The sequence below is a fragment of the Erinaceus europaeus genome, chromosome 11 (genome assembly GCF_950295315.1).
Source record: "Erinaceus europaeus chromosome 11, mEriEur2.1, whole genome shotgun sequence".
Classification (NCBI taxonomy): Eukaryota; Metazoa; Chordata; class Mammalia; order Eulipotyphla; family Erinaceidae; genus Erinaceus; species Erinaceus europaeus.
Window position 1 is genome coordinate 95,114,854 of NC_080172.1, and position 17,687 is coordinate 95,132,540.

Genomic DNA, 17,687 nt, shown 5'->3' on the forward strand with positions numbered 1-17,687 from the left:
CCACATGCGCTTAACCTGCTACGCTACTGCCTGACTCCCACAAATAAAATATATTTTTAAATCTCTACAAGTGTTAGAGCAGTTTAACTTGGCTATAGCTCTTATAAGTGTTAGTGAAATTTCACATCTAAATTTTCTACTCTAAATTCCCCACAGAATTTTACACATATTCAGCTTTTTTAAAAAAATTGATAAGCAGTTAATCCTCAATTTTTGTTTGAAAATAAACTCTATATTGTAGCTTGGGGACAATTAATTTCCAAAGGCAATAATGCATGTTTAAAAAAAAGCAAATATTGACTCAGTCATTGATTGCTTTAAATACCACTGTGGAATCTTTCTGTTCTCTCCAATCAGATATATTAATAAAAACTCTCTAATAAATGAACAAAATTATTGTGTCAAACAAAGGGAGAAACAGAAAGAAAAGAACTGTCTCCAATTTTAGAAATAAATAAATCTAAGTGTTCTAGTTCTAATATAACGCTGCACTACCGCTCTGCCAACAGACTGTACAGCAAACCAAAGAAATGTGAAGCAGGAGGTCTGGTGGAAGCTGTCATAGTAAAGCCTGAACTTTACTGCAGATGCTCCCAGCCACCACATGGGAGCACCATATAAAGAGGGTCTTCATGAGAGGTGGTACACAGCTGTACTGTCTTGTCTCTATGTGCCTCACTCTCATTGATCTCTATTTCTCACCCTCTGTTTAGAGGGGCTGGGGAGAGACCCAGAAAAGCTCTGGCAGCAATAAATAACTAAGAGAAATGTGATATAAAAACCTTAATTGAGAAGATGATCTCAGGAACATCAAATGAATACTGTTACTTTTCCATACTAAAAAAAAAATTCAGGTTATCTCAGAAATCATATAGTCTCTAAGAATAGTTTGTTTTTCTTCATTTTGCTCCACACAAATGACAGCCTTTGAAATGTTTAAGAACATATATAAAGTGTAATGAGGGGGTCATCTGATACTTTACCAATTCAAACCCCAAGAAGTAGATAGAAATCAATATATGATTACAGGGATGAGCCAGCTGGAGTTTTGTCAGTCTCCTTAATAGACTGGGAATTTTCTGAAAGCAAGGACTACCCATGTTCTTTTTTTTTTTAATCCCAGCACCTAGTACACTGTAAGGTGCTCAGTATATACTTGCAGAATTGAACTCATAAAAACCATATGTAGTTTTCTTTCAATAATCATTGTCACAGATTTTGAACTCATCTTTCATTTACAGAGATGAAGCTATAAAGCAGTTTTTAAGATAATGCATTTCTAGGTAATTATTCTTCTAATCTTGGGTTTTAAATAGCTATAAACAAATTTGCATAGGAAAAAGCATTAGACTTAAGGATGCACATAGAAATTTAAAATTAGTGCAGAACTCCAGATTGACTAAATCAGGTTTGTTATTTTATCCACTAAATAGTCTAAGCAGATTAATTGGAACCAAACATTGAACACTCATAAGGTTCACTTTTGAGTAACATGTTATTTTAAAATTTTACAGTTTATATTTCAGCACATCTGAATTAACAGTTTAAAATATGCATAGATTGGGGAAAACAATTTTTAGAAGCATAAGTAGATGCCCCCCCAAAAAAAAACAGTCATGAAACTGCTTCTCTTTCTATAACCAGAATACCTCATAGTAACAAGGTGCTGTATTCCAACTGTAATACCCACCTTAGCACTAAATATACTCAAGCAAATATTTGTTTTCATAAAGAAACAGACATCTCCATACCCCCTAAGCAGTTATTTAAATGGACACACATTTAATCGTGGTAACTAGAGTAAAACTTCTCTTATCCAGGGAACTTCATTTTGGCAGATTTCAATCAATGGAAACTTTTTTAAAAAATCAAACTAAGAATACAGTATCTAGAAATGAAAGTCAGAGCCTATCATTTTAACACAAGTGTTACAGGTAATATTTCTGATAACTAAAGTATCTTATGAAATTATCATTGTGAAGACCTCATAATGGAGCATACATACACCTTCAGTGTAAGCAAAACAGATTAGTGCATGAACAAGAGTATTGTGTTTTAGAAAACATATTGCTGGTATTCACTTTCCCAAGTCAATGCCAGTCTTACAATGATTTCATCATTAAATATCAGTATGTGCTTTGGTATTAAGTATAGATTTTTAATTTTTTTTAGTTGTCACAAATAGCTACGTTTTTCAAGAGCTTATACATAGTGAACAAAACCTTCATGAGTGACTGTAACATTAAGGAAAAGTTTAGTTAGGCTCAATTATTAAGGTTATCTGTACATTACATTTAATGTATCTATGATATATATTTACTATTTTGGAATAGGCATTACACCCTAGGAAGTTATATAAAAATACAAATTCCTAAGGTTAATATATATATATAATAAAATACATAAATCATCAGAATAATACATTAACTCCTAGCACACCTTAAAAGGGTTGGGGTGAGGGGTGGGCAGCTGTTTATGTGGGTGATTATTTGGCTTTAATTTAATAGCTTTGTTTTCAAATATTTTTCTTTTCCAACATCTTTACTATTTTAATATTGTTCCTCTTATTCAACATTTAGCTAAACTGCTGTTGACCTGGGTAAATGTGTTTCTGATGTCTGTCAGCAAGTATAAAAGCATAATTTCATTAAAATGTATTATACATGTTCAGGACTCAGAGAACATTAAAAAATGAAGAAGTTTGGCTAAAGTTCAACTGGGCATCAAATAGCACTGGCAAGAATTTTCTTAAACAGATGGTGTAAAATCTTGCTAACACAATAGTGTGTGCTTAACACAGGGACAACATCAGAAACAGATGTGCTGCAAATGACCAAAGTACCAAACAGAAACAATAAACATGGGATGTACATTTAAAAACGATGTCCTTGCCAACTGGGGGGGGGGGAGGATGAACAAATGCATTTCCTCATCAAGAAATGCTACTGATATTTCTCCAGACCAAAGTTGGCCTATAAAAAGAAACGATGTCCTTGATTTAACCTAAGAAATGTAGGGCATCTAAGGGTTCTTATCCATCATATCAATCAAAATTTTTTTCATCAGCTCAGAAAAATACTCCACCACCCCTACCTTTTAGAAGATCTGGCTTCTAAAAGGTAGAGGTGGCTGCCTCCTTACACTTAATTTGCGCAAGCGTTGCACGACAGTATTAAAAACGTACCAAGAGTCAGCTATGGGTGGAATAGAAATTAAGGTCAAGTAGGAGAAATTCCAGACCCTAGGGAAACACTTGCTGAGGCTGTAACACTGCCACTTAGAGCACAGGACAGCACAGAAGCTCTGTGTAGACACCACAAGAAGAAAATGAGTTCACAGTCCGCTGCTGGTCAGGCCTATATCTCCAGTACTAGTTTCCATTCCCTACTTTTGGCATCGTAAACTCTTGCACTTTATCAAACTCTTAAGACACCAAGTGTTCCAGTTTAGGCCATGTTAGTTTGGGTTTTTTTTCGTTCCTTTTCCTTGAGACAGTTTTTTTTTTTTTTTTTTGTAAGGCTCTAAGAATTCTTGGGTAGCACAGGAATTGTATACCTATTTAAGAGCAGTGGGGAAAGGGGGTGGGGGGTGGCGTATGCTCTTGGGACTCCACAGGGCGCTGACTTCTCCTGCAGCCAAATCTGATTCTGCGAGATGAATGTTTCCCATTTGAAACCCAAGCCTCTGCACCCCTGCACCTCCCCCCTTCCAGGTCACCCACGGAGAAAGAGGGCGCCCACCAGGGCTATTAGTCTGACTTAGAGCCTGGCCTGATGTAGTTAGTTGTCTCGGAGCCACTGGCCACCCTCCTCCCCAGGTTGGGTGCAGGGGTGATGGTGTAAGTCACGCCTAGGCCCCACTGCTTTGGGGACCCAGGTCTAAGCCTTTGAGCCCCAGCACCTCCCGGAGTGCACTGTGCGCTGCAGGGACCTCCAGGCTTGCCCCGGGGCTGCAGCCCACCAGGGACCTGCGCCAAGCCGGCTTGCTGAGGCTGAGGGCCTGCGAGGCTGGGGGTGGTTCTCCGGAGGTTGGGTCCAAAAGAATCAGCTCAGGCTGCCCGGGTGGGGGGCGAAGAAAGGAGGCGGCCTGCAAGCCTCTGCCTGGGGCTAGGAAGTTACCAAGGAAATGCAACAATATTTATTTCCTGCAGACACTGAGAAAGAGTTCACCCTGCATGCGATCCACACCCGCCCCCAGCAGCTTCCCATCCCCTGGACGGGGCCTCCCCGCGGGCTTCACACGTGCCTCTTAGCCCTACGTAATTTGCAAGCAGTGCTCAAGTCTCTCAAACCCCGACCACCCACCTGGCTTCTCCCCTAACGTCACCCTCCAGCCCTTTCCCGCCCCCGACCAGGTCCTAAGAGAATTCCCCCTTCTAGGATTCAGGGAGAAAAGGAGGAGCCACACCTTCTAACCAGCCGGCAGGGGAGATGCTTCATACTCTGCGAGGCTTATTAAAAAATACCCTTTCTGTATTGCACGGTTTGCACGGTCCATACTCCGTGGCTAACTTGCAAGTTCGTTGCTAACTTGGACCTCTTCTTCTGGCCTTCAGGTTTCCTGCCTGTGAACTGTGTATACTATCTGTCTGGTAGATGATTGTGCCCAGTGTACTAACAACATAAGTGCTATTTGGTCATTGCCAAACAATGGTATTTATTATAAAAGGATAAAGATAGGCTTGTACATATTCATCTCAAAGCAATATTAAGAATCAGGAACATGCCTTATTTTACTAGTTCATTATTATTATTATTATTACTATCATCATCATCATTATTATTATGGTATATTGACCTTTAAAGGGACAGACTTGTATGGACTGATTCCGATTTTTTTTCTTTTTCTTTTTCTTTTTCTTTTTCTTTTTCTTTTTCTTTTTCTTTTTCTTTTTCTCTTCTCTTCTCTTCTCTTCTCTCTCTCTCTCTCTCTCTTTCTTTTATGAAAGAAGTTTTTCCACAACAGTGCTAAAATTAAGTATTGAGAAGCAGGAATATTCTGAAAGGAGGAAGAGGAGGAAACCTTGAAAAGGTATTGCATGTCTTAAAAGCTTCAGAAATACTATCTATTGTTTCAGGTGATTCCTAAGCACAAAAAAAAAAAAAAAAAAAAGTTGATGCAAACTGTAAAGCTCTGAACCAAATCAAGACTTTATTTCTGAAAGGAAGTACAGGAGAAAGCTCCATAATAGTAAATAAAGCACTTCATAGTCTTTCCAGAGAGAAGGATAGCTAGTTGAAGAAATGAAATGAGTTAAACATTTTTTAACTTTTTTTTTTTTGCAAGTTTGTATGTCTACAGCTGCTATGGCTAAGCTTGCAGAGCTTTTTTTGTGCTTCTACCCAGACTTCAAAATAAAGTCCTAATGTTTTCCCCCTTAGTGTTGGAATAAGTCGAACACTGTGGAGGGTAATGCAGATAACCCAGGTCTCAAGGCCTCTTCAACCTTTTCTCAGGGACTCCCAGGCTTTAATCAGCTATTCCCAACTAACTATTCCCAACTGCAGAGAATAAAGTCTGACTTAGTCTGGGCCTAGATTTGGCCAAGGTATGTATTCAGTGTACAGCAACTGTGAACTAACTGGTACAGCATGACTGCTGGTTTCAGTACTCCATCAATCACTGGCTGCCCCTTACCTGTTCTTTTTTTACACAGAGTAAACAAGAATGGTGTCCCATCTAGCCCAGGGACTCTTGAGAGCAGAGGCATCTGTCTCCAGGTGGTCTCAACTCCCACCTTGGTTGTCCATACTAAGCCTCCTACTTTGCTGGGGGATAAGCCATAACCAGTGTCAATGTCCAGCCAACACACATAGCATTTCCATGTGTTCAGTCAGAGTGGGTCCACAGACACATGCCCTGACTTCTCAGAGACCCAACATGTCCTTGGATTTCCCACAGTGGCTTTCTCTACAAGTGAGGCATGCTGCCATGCTATCTTAAGTATCCAGAGTAGGTTTTCAATTTAACGGCAAGCACTGCAGTCTGAAGGACTCTCCAGAGAGCCAAAATAACCATGACACCTGAGGATTCATGGAAGCTACATGTCCTTCAGCTTTGGGGGTTGAGGGGGAGGGGTAAAGGGAAGGGATATGGACTGATTCCCAGGAATTCCCTCAGTTTCAATTATCAGAATTTCTAATTCCTTCCTAACTTTGCCTTCCTAGGAATTAAAAGATTCAGGTCCTAGGCAAGAAGGTGCCAAGGTAAAGTAATAGGAAGCTAGTACTAGGAATGCAGAGACCTGCTATTCCTGCCAACACATCTATCATTCAAGAAGCAACTTTTTATTGCCTGATGCTGAGCACTAAAGTGGGCTCCAGACAGTCAGTCAGTCAGAATAGCACATGGTCACTGTATCCAGGATAACTCAACAAGGTCAAATTTATTCACCCCTCCCTTTCTTGGTGGGGAGGGAACTATTTCTAAAGACTTCTTCAGCATAGTGATAGAGAGGTGGTGGATAACTTGTGCACAATCCAACCTGAGCACTGTGACCTCGGAGACTACAAATGCTTCAGACTACACAGTGAACAAAGCTTTGGTTCAAACCAAAAACAAGGTTCTGAAAGTGAACATGGCCTTTGCACTACAAGACACAAGAGAAGGGACATTTTGTTGTTGTTGTTGTTCCATCCAGGCTTTGGTCAACTCACTGAAGACTAATCACAGGGTTCTGTATCTTGCAAAGAAAAGGAGAAAGATCTTTTCTATGATTTGAAACTACACTCTGGTTTGCCTTTGTGGCTTTTTAGTTGAGATTACAAACCCTGTTGTGCTAACTAACCTATAGCTACGAGAAGAGAATACTCCTGCCATGGATACAAGAACCACAGCATCTGTCATCCTGCAAATTGGCCAGAAGCTGATGGGATGCAAGAGGCTAGCAAGTGTACCACCTGTTATGGAGCCATAATCCAGATCAACTAAGTAAAAAAACCACTTCAGGTTGTAGTAAATCAGTGCTTTAATTGAAAGTGTTCCTATCTGAAAAGAGAGCAGTTTTGTGAGATTTTGGCTGTTGGATTACTACTCAAGTTACTGAAGTATGATTGTGTGCCCTTAGAGTCAGTGGGAGTGTTTGACAAGTCAGCAACATCCTACAAACCGAGAGAAATGCCAGGGGGGCCATGTGCTTGAACTGTATTAAAACTCCAATACAAATCAATAACAAGAGAAAATAGTTCAATGTGCACCCTTGGGTGGAAATAAAGTTGACTCCCAACTGTCTGCTCTTCTCTAGAGCCTCTGCAGCCCAGAGAGGTCTCTTAGGTGTAGAATCTAGTGAGGACTTAGAAATGGCTAAGAGCAAGCATATACCAACACCAGCCTTCCCTTTTTACCTGGGAAATGAGGCTTTTGGTGATGCCACTTACATCCAGATCTCTCCATGAAGGAATAGGATGTGAGAGGAGCAGATTACATTTGCTGAGATTCTACTGTGTGCCAACGTTTTTAGTCGTGTCATTTTCATTTTAAGGATGAAAAGACTGAAGTGCTAAGCTAATAGAACTGCCAAAAATAGGGGCCCAATGGTGGCACATATTGCTTAAATGCACATATTACTATGCACAAGGACCTAGGTTCAAGCTCCAGGTCTCCACTTGCAGGGGATGCTTTATGAGCCAGTGAAGCAGGACTGCAGGTGTCTCTCCATCTTTCTCTCTCTATTTTCCCCTCCCTTTCAATGAAATTACCCCTCTCTCCAAATCATTACATGTTTAGCTAAGTTCAGGTCCCCTGTACCTACTAAAATAATTCATTGTCTGCCTTTATGCTTTTTTGTTTGTTTGTTTTTGTTTTTCTCATTGTCGGCCTTTAAAACCCCAAGCTCTCATGAAGGCAGGCAGGCAGACAAACACTGAAGGAGAAAAGGACATGAGAAAGGACAGAGAAAAAAGTAAGGAAGAAAATAGTGCTAGAGTTTACAAGAACCAGTCTTGTGTAGCAGAAATTTCTGAAAAAGTCATCATCTATACAATAATTTGAGGGTATTCTGAGGAGGTAGAAAATGTTACCATTTTATAAGATACAGCAGATAAGCAATGACAGAAAGTAGAAGTATTGTGAGGGGGGTTTAAAACATCTATTCTGAGGTGGGCAGGAGAGAACGCACTTGTTCCTAGGGATTCTTGTGCTGGCTGACCCCCCTGACAAGCACTTTCTTCCATCAGATCAGATCAAAACCTAGGAATAGAAAGTTCATAGGATTCCCTGCCACCTCAACCCCTTCCTCTGCCTGAAAAACACCGTCTGACACCCAGGTTTTTGCACTCAGACACTAAATTTCACTGTCCTATCATTCTGGAATTTTAGTTCTACTTTGCAGAATCCCTGAGGGACAGGATGTGGAGAAGGGGAAATCTTTGGACTGGGGCTTCCGACCTTTTCCCAGATTCACTCTTGGCTAGATCAGTGTGGTGAGCCTAGAGTGTGTACAGAACCCTGGACCTAGGAAGTGGGGAGAAGAAAACCGAGTTCTTCTGATTTCTTTCTCCCTACCTTGTGCACTTTGACTTTCACAGTTTTATGAGCTGGGATCTGTAGAAACCGGTTTGAATTAGGTTTCCGCTGGTCCTACGTGCTGCTCACTCTAAACAGTAAAATGCATATAAAACAGCAGCTCCAAACCGCAAGCGTGCTTAAGAAGGCATTGTTGGCTTGGAAATGTCACAATGAGTAACTAACGGAATGGACATCACTTTGCATTTGCTTTTGGCCCAGGAACGTCCTAGAGTGCCCTCCGCCTATGTAGGTACCTTGTTGCCCCTTATTGTCTCTAGTCTCTTCTCTCACCTGGCAAGAAACTCTCCCTCTCTCCTTCTGCAGCCGGCCTGACTCTCCCTGCGCTCTGGTGGGAGTGTGTGTGTTTGTGGGGGGAGCGGTGTGTGTGTGTGTGTGTGTCTGTGTGTGTCTGTGTCTGTGTGTCTGTGTATGGACCCCCAAGGAGAGCTCTGAGTCCACACCTACAACCTCTCCAGTGGTTCTGACTTTGGAGCCTCTGGATCCTGTAGGTCCCAGCAGGCTTATCAGGCTGCAGTTAGCAAAGCTGTGGTCCCCAGAGGTCCTGGTGGTGGAGGCCGGGTAGAGTGCCAGCATGTCCCTGAATGTCCCCGCTGAGCATGCTCAGTTCACTAGGAAACCCATCGAGTGGCCTTCTGTCCGCTGTGAGGGGAGAGACCTTGTCAGTCCCAGACAGAGGCCCTCAAGACCTCTAGGCTGCCTCCTTTGATGCAGATAAACAAGCCCCTCCCTTCTCCTTAAAAAGGGGTGAAAAAGTCTGAGAAGGAACCTGGGCGGTAAAGTCCAAGGTGAGCACATCTCCAGGTCTGAGGTCCGAGAGGCCAGACGGGTACCACACTGCGCATGTTTGTGCAAAGAATCTGGAAGCTGTCTCATCTGTTCCTTTCTAGACTAATGCTAATAATGGTTAGGCGAGGTGGACAGAAACTCCAAGGATTTAATCCTGACCTAATCTGACCTATGCAGTTTCCGGACGCTCTGGGTTGAGCTTTCACCTCCAAAGGTAAAGAGATCTGCGCAAGAACCAGACTGGAGCACTGTCTCAGTGTCTCCTTACTGACAGAGAGGAATCACACACACACACACACACACACACACACACACACACACACACCCCACTCCCCCCCACCCCTGGCCTGGCCACCACCTTCTGGCTAAGGGGTGGGGGATGGGGAAGGGGAGTGTAGGGACCTCAGGACTGGTGGGCCAAGGGACACGCAGACGCCTGAGGGCTGGCGCTGACCCTGTGCCTGCAAGCCTGGGAGTATTGGGCTCACTGGGATTTGACCAAGTTTCCTCCAGGCCCCAGCTGTGCGGCTCCCTGGTATTCCACAGGTGAGACCCCAGAGTGTCCTTGCAGGTCGGTGGGAGGGCTGGGAACCAGAGCAGGAGAGGATTTGGGGGTTGCCTGAGCACCACAGATCTTCTAGGTTAAGTCCTCCCTCAAACATGTGGTTATTCACTGCAGAGCAGCTCAAAGGCAAAAGGTTCAATAGTCAACTTGGTGGTGACTTTCCCTCCTAAAAGTAATAATTTGCTAATTCGGATCTATTGCTTTTAAATATCAAGTTCCAGAGACCTCTGTCAATGCAGGCTTAATTTCATCCCACTGATGAAGGATGTTTATAAACGGTACCTGTGGTGCAAGCCGAGTGTGAAAATATCAGTTTTGTGCCTTTTGATAAGAATTACCAAGGTGGAAGGCTTATTAGGCGATTACAAATTTCACAGCTGCTCATAGCCCAATTAGGCAGCTCTTTGAGGTGAGTGGAAGCTGTGGGGGTCAGGGAGGGTTGATGTTTCAATTTTTTCCAACCCGGACCTCCAATCAAGCTCTGTGGGACCCAGACCCCTTCTTGACCTCCACTGATTTTAGAGTTGCCACACAGAGCCTCCTAATTCTCACGGACTCCAGGCAACAGGGGATAAGATGCACCTTCAAGTCTCTGGTGATCTTTCCTCTGGATTGCAAAGAGCTCTGCAGTCCAGCAGTGTTTGCTGATCCCTTGGGTGGGCGTACAGTCTACGGACTTCATTTAAACCTGAGAGGTGGCCATCTAGACATTCCACATCTCAGGGTGAGAAGTGCCCCAACACTGGAGATCCCTCACCCAACCTGCAGAAATTCTCACAAGATGGTATCTTTAGCTCTGTTCGCTTTTCCCAAATCTCTCTCCATGAAAACTCAGGTGAATATTCATTACTAAGACAAAAGAAGTCCTTCTGATTTAAAACACAAGCATCTAGTGCGGGAAGGAGTATGGTGTAAAAAGGCAGCAGGCAAACTTTCCCTTTGCGCAAGCCTAGGAGTGTGGGAAAGATGTGTGATGCAAAGGCCAAGAAGCCCGGCCACTGTGCAGGAGCGACCCTGGGATATGATCACTTCTGACAAGGGGTCAAGAGGTCGTTGAGCTGAGGAAGGGTGGGATGCTCACCGCTGACAGTCCTAGCACAAATCTGCATATTCTTTTCTCCGATTTCCTATCTCCACTCAGGACACACAACACCCCCCCTCCCACCAAAGACATATGCCACTCTGGGCACAGAAATACACTCACCACCCGAGGCCTACAGAGCGAGGTTGAGAGCACGCAAATACTTCTCATCGCGTCTGACCCGGACTGGGAGAAAAAAATGGAACATCACACCAGTCTTTTAGAGCTTCTCAAGTCTGACGACCATTCTTCTTTCCCCCCACCCCCAAACTCAGAAGCCTCTAAAAAATGAATCATTTCCTCCACTTATGCAGAGATAGAAGCTCTTAGATCAAGATTAGTATTTTGAAAACCTGATTGAGAGCCGCCTGATTAGGCGAGTGGGTGGAAAGACCGCATGAACGCCGGCGCCCCCGCCCTGCTGCCTAAAACAGCTCCAGCGCTCTCTCTCTGGATCTCCAAGGGACCCACGCGATTATCTGTCGCGGATAGAAGCAAAGCAGTACCCACCCAAACCCATTTTTCAGGCTCTAGCAAATAGGAAGTATTAATAAATCGCCAAACTTTTTTTTAAATTTAAAATTCCATTTTCTAGCCTGTTCTAGTCAGGTCTGATAGGGCCAGCCATTTGCACGACCTTGTGAATTCGGAGGAGCCTTCTCAAAATCGACGCTAATTCATGGAAAATGCATTTTGTGGATTCATCCGCAAATAGGAATTTCTTTGCACTTGATGAAACAAAAACAAAAACCAATCCTTTTTTGTTTTCCATGTACAGATTTACTTTTCAAGAACTCAGGTCAATCCAAATCTTTGATATTCAAAGAGGGCAAAGATTAATCATAGTGCCCCCCCCATAAATTTAAGAGATCTCTCAGAAAGGACCAGTAGGGGGGATAGCTAATATTATTGTGTGCAGGCTGCTGGAGGAGGAGAAAAGTAATGACCATAGGAACATGCTCTAGGGGCCCTGATGTTTATGGGAGAGAAACAGAATTGAGGAAAAATTAAATTTGCAGTTACTGCTCGCTCCCAGCCCATGGCACAGACTTGAATCATTGTTGCCCACTATCCTTCCTCAAGCTGCTTCTATCTCAGTCTGGGCAGAGCACTTCAACTTCTTCTTCTAGAGAAACAAGGCAAGAAGACAGAGTATATGCACGATAGTGTTAAAGGTCTTTAAGCATTTCACAATAGTTTACATATTAATATTACTTACACGGCAGACATTCGTTTGCATTTTTCATTTGAGGGAAATTTGGAAATAAAAGCATTGTTAAATATTTTATTACTAGTTTCTTCATACACTAAATAAGGAAATAAAATGTATATCATAAAGATGCTATTTAAAGAAACACACATTCACACTCAGTATTTAAGACAGGCGCTGGAAGTTTGTAGGGCTTAGATTTTGTCTAGGACAACATGAAAGGGTAAACGCCATTACCAACATACTTTTGTCTTTCTTGTAGTCTTGACTTCAAATCACGTCGCAAATCATAAGCTTTTGTGCTGCTTAGATGTCCCTCCTTTATCTTAATGAGAAAACTTTTGGCAAAGGAGTGTGGACTGCTAGATAAGTAGCCCTCAGGCAAGCAGAAAGCAGTCTTGTTCCTTGACTAGACAGAGCTGCTCCGTTCAGGAGAATGACTTAAAATGCTTAAGTCACTCAGACCTCAGCTTCCTCTTCTGCTTGCTGCAAAGAGATGTAATCTGAATCTTTGTTTAGGTTTTGCTTGGGGAATGAGAATTAAAAAGCCAAGACAAACGCACAGAACAGTTTTTTTTTTTAAGTCAAAAGTTAACAGGCTATTCCCAATAGATTTTTTTCCCCTTCAATACCAAATCTGGAGTAAGTTGACTTGTTCCTGATAAAGATCTTAACATGCAGAAAAGGCGGGTTTCCCTTCAGGAGGTGAGGCTATTCCTCCAGGAAAATGCTTCCCTTCTACACCCCCTTTACTCTCTTTATTAAGGTCCCACCCTCTGGAAAACAAAACTTTTTTCCTCTTCTTCCTGGCTGGACCGACCTCAGTGAAGCTGGGAAAATAATCTTCAGAATAGTACATTAGAGTGGTTACGACCACAGCGGCCTCTTTGGTTGAAGACAGACTTGTAGCTTTCTTACTCCTCTGAGTTTCAGCTTTTATTAGTGCGTTGGGGCGGGGGAGGGGGAAGATCTACAGACACCGACAGCCTGACCCTCTGGAGTTGGTATGTGATAAGCAGCTCTGGCAGTGCCATGTATTGGAAAAGCGATCAGATGTTTGTGTGTAAACTCGAAGAAAAGGACGTGCCGGAACTAGCTGTTCCTCTGGAGAAGGTGAGCGAGCCGACGCCTGGCCAGACCTGCTGAATCCCAGTTGCCTTAAAACGCAGAGCAGTTTGGGCTCTTCAACCAGGTTCAGAAATTACCAGTAACGGCCTCATCACCAAACCTGGCAATTCTTTAAAAAGGAAAGGGAGGAAGGAAGAAAGAAAGAGAAAAAAGAAAGAAAAGGCATTGTCATTACCTAGTAGCGCTGCTCAGTAATGATTACTCAGTAATCATTGCTTCACCTCTCCACTAGCTCACTTAACCTGAGACATGGAGACTGTAATTTGGGAGAGGGAGCCTGGAGCCTAAGGCGCTCTCGGGTACACGTGAGTTGTGCTTTTGTTGTGTATTTGCCTTGTGCTTTTGTTGTGTATTTGCCTGGTCTTGGCGGGACAGACCTCAGAGGCGATTGGGAAGAGCGATTTGGGAAGACCTGGTGGCTACCAGGTGGGATCTACCTACCGAGGCGCCAATTATTGGAGTCCCGCAGGCGGAGGGTCACCCAGAGCTTATGCTGCGGTTCTTCTCCGAAATCCAAGTGCTCATTGGAAGTCTGGAGCTAGGAACGGGGTGGCGTGGGGTGGGGGGCTTAGAGTTGTCCAGTAGATCCGTTTTACTTAGAATTCAAAAGAAGGAAACCCCAGGTCACGGGAGTCACTGTTAATCTAGCTGATGGGGGAAAACTGTCAAATCTCACCTAGCTCGGGAGCCAGGACTCATTTTGCTTCTGAGAATTCTACGTGGCGGGTTTGAGCGCACTCAGCCAGATCCAAACCGAGCTCTGTTGACTCAACCTGAACTCCGACACTACGCTGGAATCATCGGGCGAATGCGGGGCATTTCTGCTTAAACTCTTTGTGTCTGTTAGCAAACGGCCACCATGGCAGCATCGGCGGGTCTGCCAATTGGAGCGCCCCCCGAGGGTACCCAGGGCACCCGATGAGGACCAAGGACACTCCCGGGTTTGGAATATATATACTCTGATGCTGCCAGCCGAAAGGGAGAGGAGTGGGCCGCTCCAGTTGGGGGACCCTCGTTCTCACCCGCCCAGTTTTAGTAAATGAAGACAGAAAGGAGAGAGGGGGAGGTAAGAGAGAAGGGAAGAGAGGGAGAGGAGAGGAAATGGAAAAGGGAGAGGGAGAGGGAGAGGGAGAGGGAGAGGGAGAGGGAGAGGGAAGAGAGAGATAGAGATAGATATTGTGTTTTCTGAACAAAACACCAGCAAAGACTTGGAAACAGTTAAGCAGTGCGTGTTGTTGCTTTAAAACATTTTGACTGAGGTTTTCTTTCTTTTTTTTTAATGGCTCAAATTAAATTCAGCTGGATATTTTCCATTATTCGACCCGCTTTCTGCGCTGGTTAAAAATAATCCTTTAGTAGCTCAAATGTTGACTTACTGAGCAGTAAGTGGCAATTTACACCTTAAAGAAACGAGTGTAAATCACTAGCAGCTCTAATTGCTGTAAGTTTACGAAAGAGCTGCTGGCTCAGTGTTAATCTGAAGCATTTTCATTCAAATTGTCATCGGAACAAACACCAGGCTTCTTAAATCTCGCTGTAATTAGCTTTCAAGTATCCTATTAAACCTCTTCACCTTTCGGGCTATCCAATTCGAAAAGCCCCCTTTAAAAATATATGTGTCTTGCACTTTTAATTGAGGTTATTAAAGAAATCATGTTCCCCCCCCCACTCCCTCCTCAATCCTCTTTTCTTCTCTCCCACTCCACTTCCCTCCCCCGCCCTCCGCCTCCGAGCACCCCCCTTTTGCCGGGTGATCCCCGCTCCGTGGTGATTGACGTCTGGAAAAAAATGCTTTGTGCGGGGATGATTGTTATTAACTTGTTACCCCCGGCAGGGGGGCGGGGAACCAGCGGGCTCCGGTGAGCCCTGGGGACCCGGAGCCCCTAGAGCGCGCGGCGCTCGGGGCCAGGCTTCGCGCTCGGGTGGCAGCCTCGCCGCGTTTTGGGGCTGCGCCACGGCCGCCGCTGCAGCCGCCAGCCGTGGCCCGCGGGGGAGAGTGCGCGCCCGCCCGCCCGCGGCGCCGGGGCCCAGGCACCCGGAGGGCTGCACGCGCGGCCGGGCGCGCTGGGTCTTCATTAGCCGGCCGGGCGGGCGGAGGAGCGCGGGCTGTGGGCCGCGCGCGCCGCCTCTAAACTTCCCGTCTGTTCCTCCCGCTTTTCCTCCCTCTCCCAACCCCGCAGTGCCCGGGGCTCATGTCGGAGGAGTGCGGGCGCACTGCAGCCCTGGAGGCCGGGAGGACTCAGAAAGGCGCCGGGGAAGAGGGACTGGTGAGTGAGGAGAGAGAGAGAGAGAGAAGAGACGTGAGCGCTGGAGAGACTGGTGGGGAGTCGGCCCAGGTTAAAGGCGCGGTCTCCACGCTCCGCTCTGGCCCCAAAAGGCCCCGGGAGCCGCGGCTGGGGGGAGGGTGTGGGCGGGGCGGGGTGTGGGGCCGAACCGCCCCGGAGGGATGGGGAAGGCCGCGAGGAACTGGGGTCCTGGAGGTCAGGGGTCCCGCAGTCTTCGCGGCTGCCTGGCGGGAGCTCGGAGTCACCGGAGAGGGGAAGAAGCAAGACCCGTAGAATTAGGGGGTGTCCTGAGGGTGGAGGTGGGGGGAGGGAGGGGAGTCGGTGGGATGCAGAGAGGAGGAGGGGTCTAGAACTGCCTGCAAAGGCGCCTGGCGGCTTCCTGCAGGTGAGCCCCGAGGGAGCGGGGGACGAGGACTCGTGTTCCTCCTCCGCCCCGCTGTCCCCGTCGTCCTCGCCCCGGTCCATGGCCTCGGGCTCCGTCTGCCCCCCTGGCAAGTGTGTGTGCAACAGCTGCGGCCTGGAGATCGTGGACAAGTACCTGCTCAAGGTAGGGCGGGGCCGCGAGGCCCGCTGGGAAACTGGGCTTCCTCGGGAGGTGTGGGGAGAGGAAAGTTGATTTTTCCCACCTGACTTTTCTTTCAGTGTTGTAGAGGTTCTCAACCGAAAGGGCAATTCAAGTAGTAGGCAAGAATGAGAGAAGAAATCTCCCTGGTTGTTGCAAAATGTGTGTGTGTGTGTCCCTCCTCTGGTGCAGAAGTGCTGGTACTGTGGGTGAATCTAATAGCCACCAACTAGTCGAGAAACCCTTTCAGTTGAGAAACCCTAAATGATTATTTCTCTCAGTCCTGGGATTATGGTCACTGCAGCCCCAATAACACTCAGACCTATTCTGCTTAGGAGATTTCCAAGTTAACTGACTAGATTTTGCACATGGCATTTTTGTGTGTGTGTGCTGAGAAAGTGCCATTAAAACACACACACACACACACACACACACACACACACACACACACACACACACACACACGGCAAACTTAAAACTAAAAATGTGGACTCACGTTTTTATTTACAGTTGCTTGTGACTTTTCCAGAGTAAAAGTTGGTAGGAGAGGATTTCAATATCCATTTTCAATACTTTCCTCCTATTACCCAAATTTAATTCTTCAAGGCCATCCAATGCTTTTTTTTTTAATGTTCTTTCCTGTGTGTGTAAACTGGAAATTGATATAAAGTTATGGAGGAAAGAAAAGAAGAAAAACTGAAGAAACATGGCTAGGATGAAGTGCTTGAAGTGGTGGTTTGAGACTTGACTGTCTTAATTTTAAATTATTTCCCTCTTCATATATTGTGGCAGAGAGTTATGGGATAAAAAAAATTGGCAGGTCATAGTTATCCATGTCATTGCATGTTGGATCATGGTCCCATGTGTCTTAATTCTAATACCATGGGCTTTCAACTTCAATAGCTTTTAAAAACCATAATGATCTCTCCTACACTGAATTAGTAGCAAGCCACCTCACTTTCTATTTCCTTTCCACCCATCCTCAGTATTTCAGAGGTGTTAATTGTGTAGAATATGAGTTCACAAAGAAAGTCAGTAGGTTGCTTTAATTTTGACCTCAAGGTACAAATCTGCTATATATGAAAAGTAGGAATGATTTCATATAAATAACAACTCAGATAAAACTCCAGCTTGTATGTATGTGTATGTGTGTGAGAGAGAAAATATTAAGAAGTGACTAAAGTAACCTTAACTAGTTGATAGTTGTTCCTTAAAGTTGGCAAATTAACATGACTTTCTCTTGAAATTGCACTTTTAAGAGTTCCTCTTTAATGTTTATTGACCTGAGAGTTTTTGGAATATTTCAAAACAATTATTTGGATCAAAACTGACTTGTTTCTAGTGAGCCCTCTCAGAAACCAGCATAATGACAATGTTGCTGGAGAGAACTGTAAAGACATTAGCATTTCATAGCAGAGAGGTTTTAGACAAGTTGTAAAGTGATTAGCATCTTCTGAAATAGATAAGTTTCTAGTGTTTATCTTTTCTATGTTAAAATGCATTTATTTATTTGCATTACATAAAATATCTAAGTTTCATAGGTG

General features: G+C 44.6%; 1 protein-coding gene and 1 long non-coding RNA gene across 3 annotated transcripts in view; both read left to right on the forward strand.

Annotated features, from left to right (window-relative positions):
• Positions 1 to 17,687, forward strand: part of LOC132541431 (uncharacterized) — a 610,114-nt gene that overhangs the window by 81,963 nt on the left and 510,464 nt on the right. The window lies entirely within an intron of this gene.
• Positions 13,008 to 17,687, forward strand: part of LHX8 (LIM homeobox 8) — a 32,758-nt gene continuing 28,078 nt past the window's right edge. The window contains exons 1-3 of one of the 2 annotated variants that reach the window (XM_016190452.2): positions 13,008 to 13,281; positions 15,477 to 15,563; positions 15,967 to 16,128. In XM_016190452.2, coding sequence (XP_016045938.2) covers positions 13,201 to 13,281; positions 15,477 to 15,563; positions 15,967 to 16,128 — 330 coding nt within the window. In that variant the 5' untranslated portion in view covers positions 13,008 to 13,200. The remainder of the gene's footprint in view (positions 13,282 to 15,476; positions 15,564 to 15,966; positions 16,129 to 17,687) is intronic. The other variant, XM_060201001.1, reaches the window with a different exon arrangement.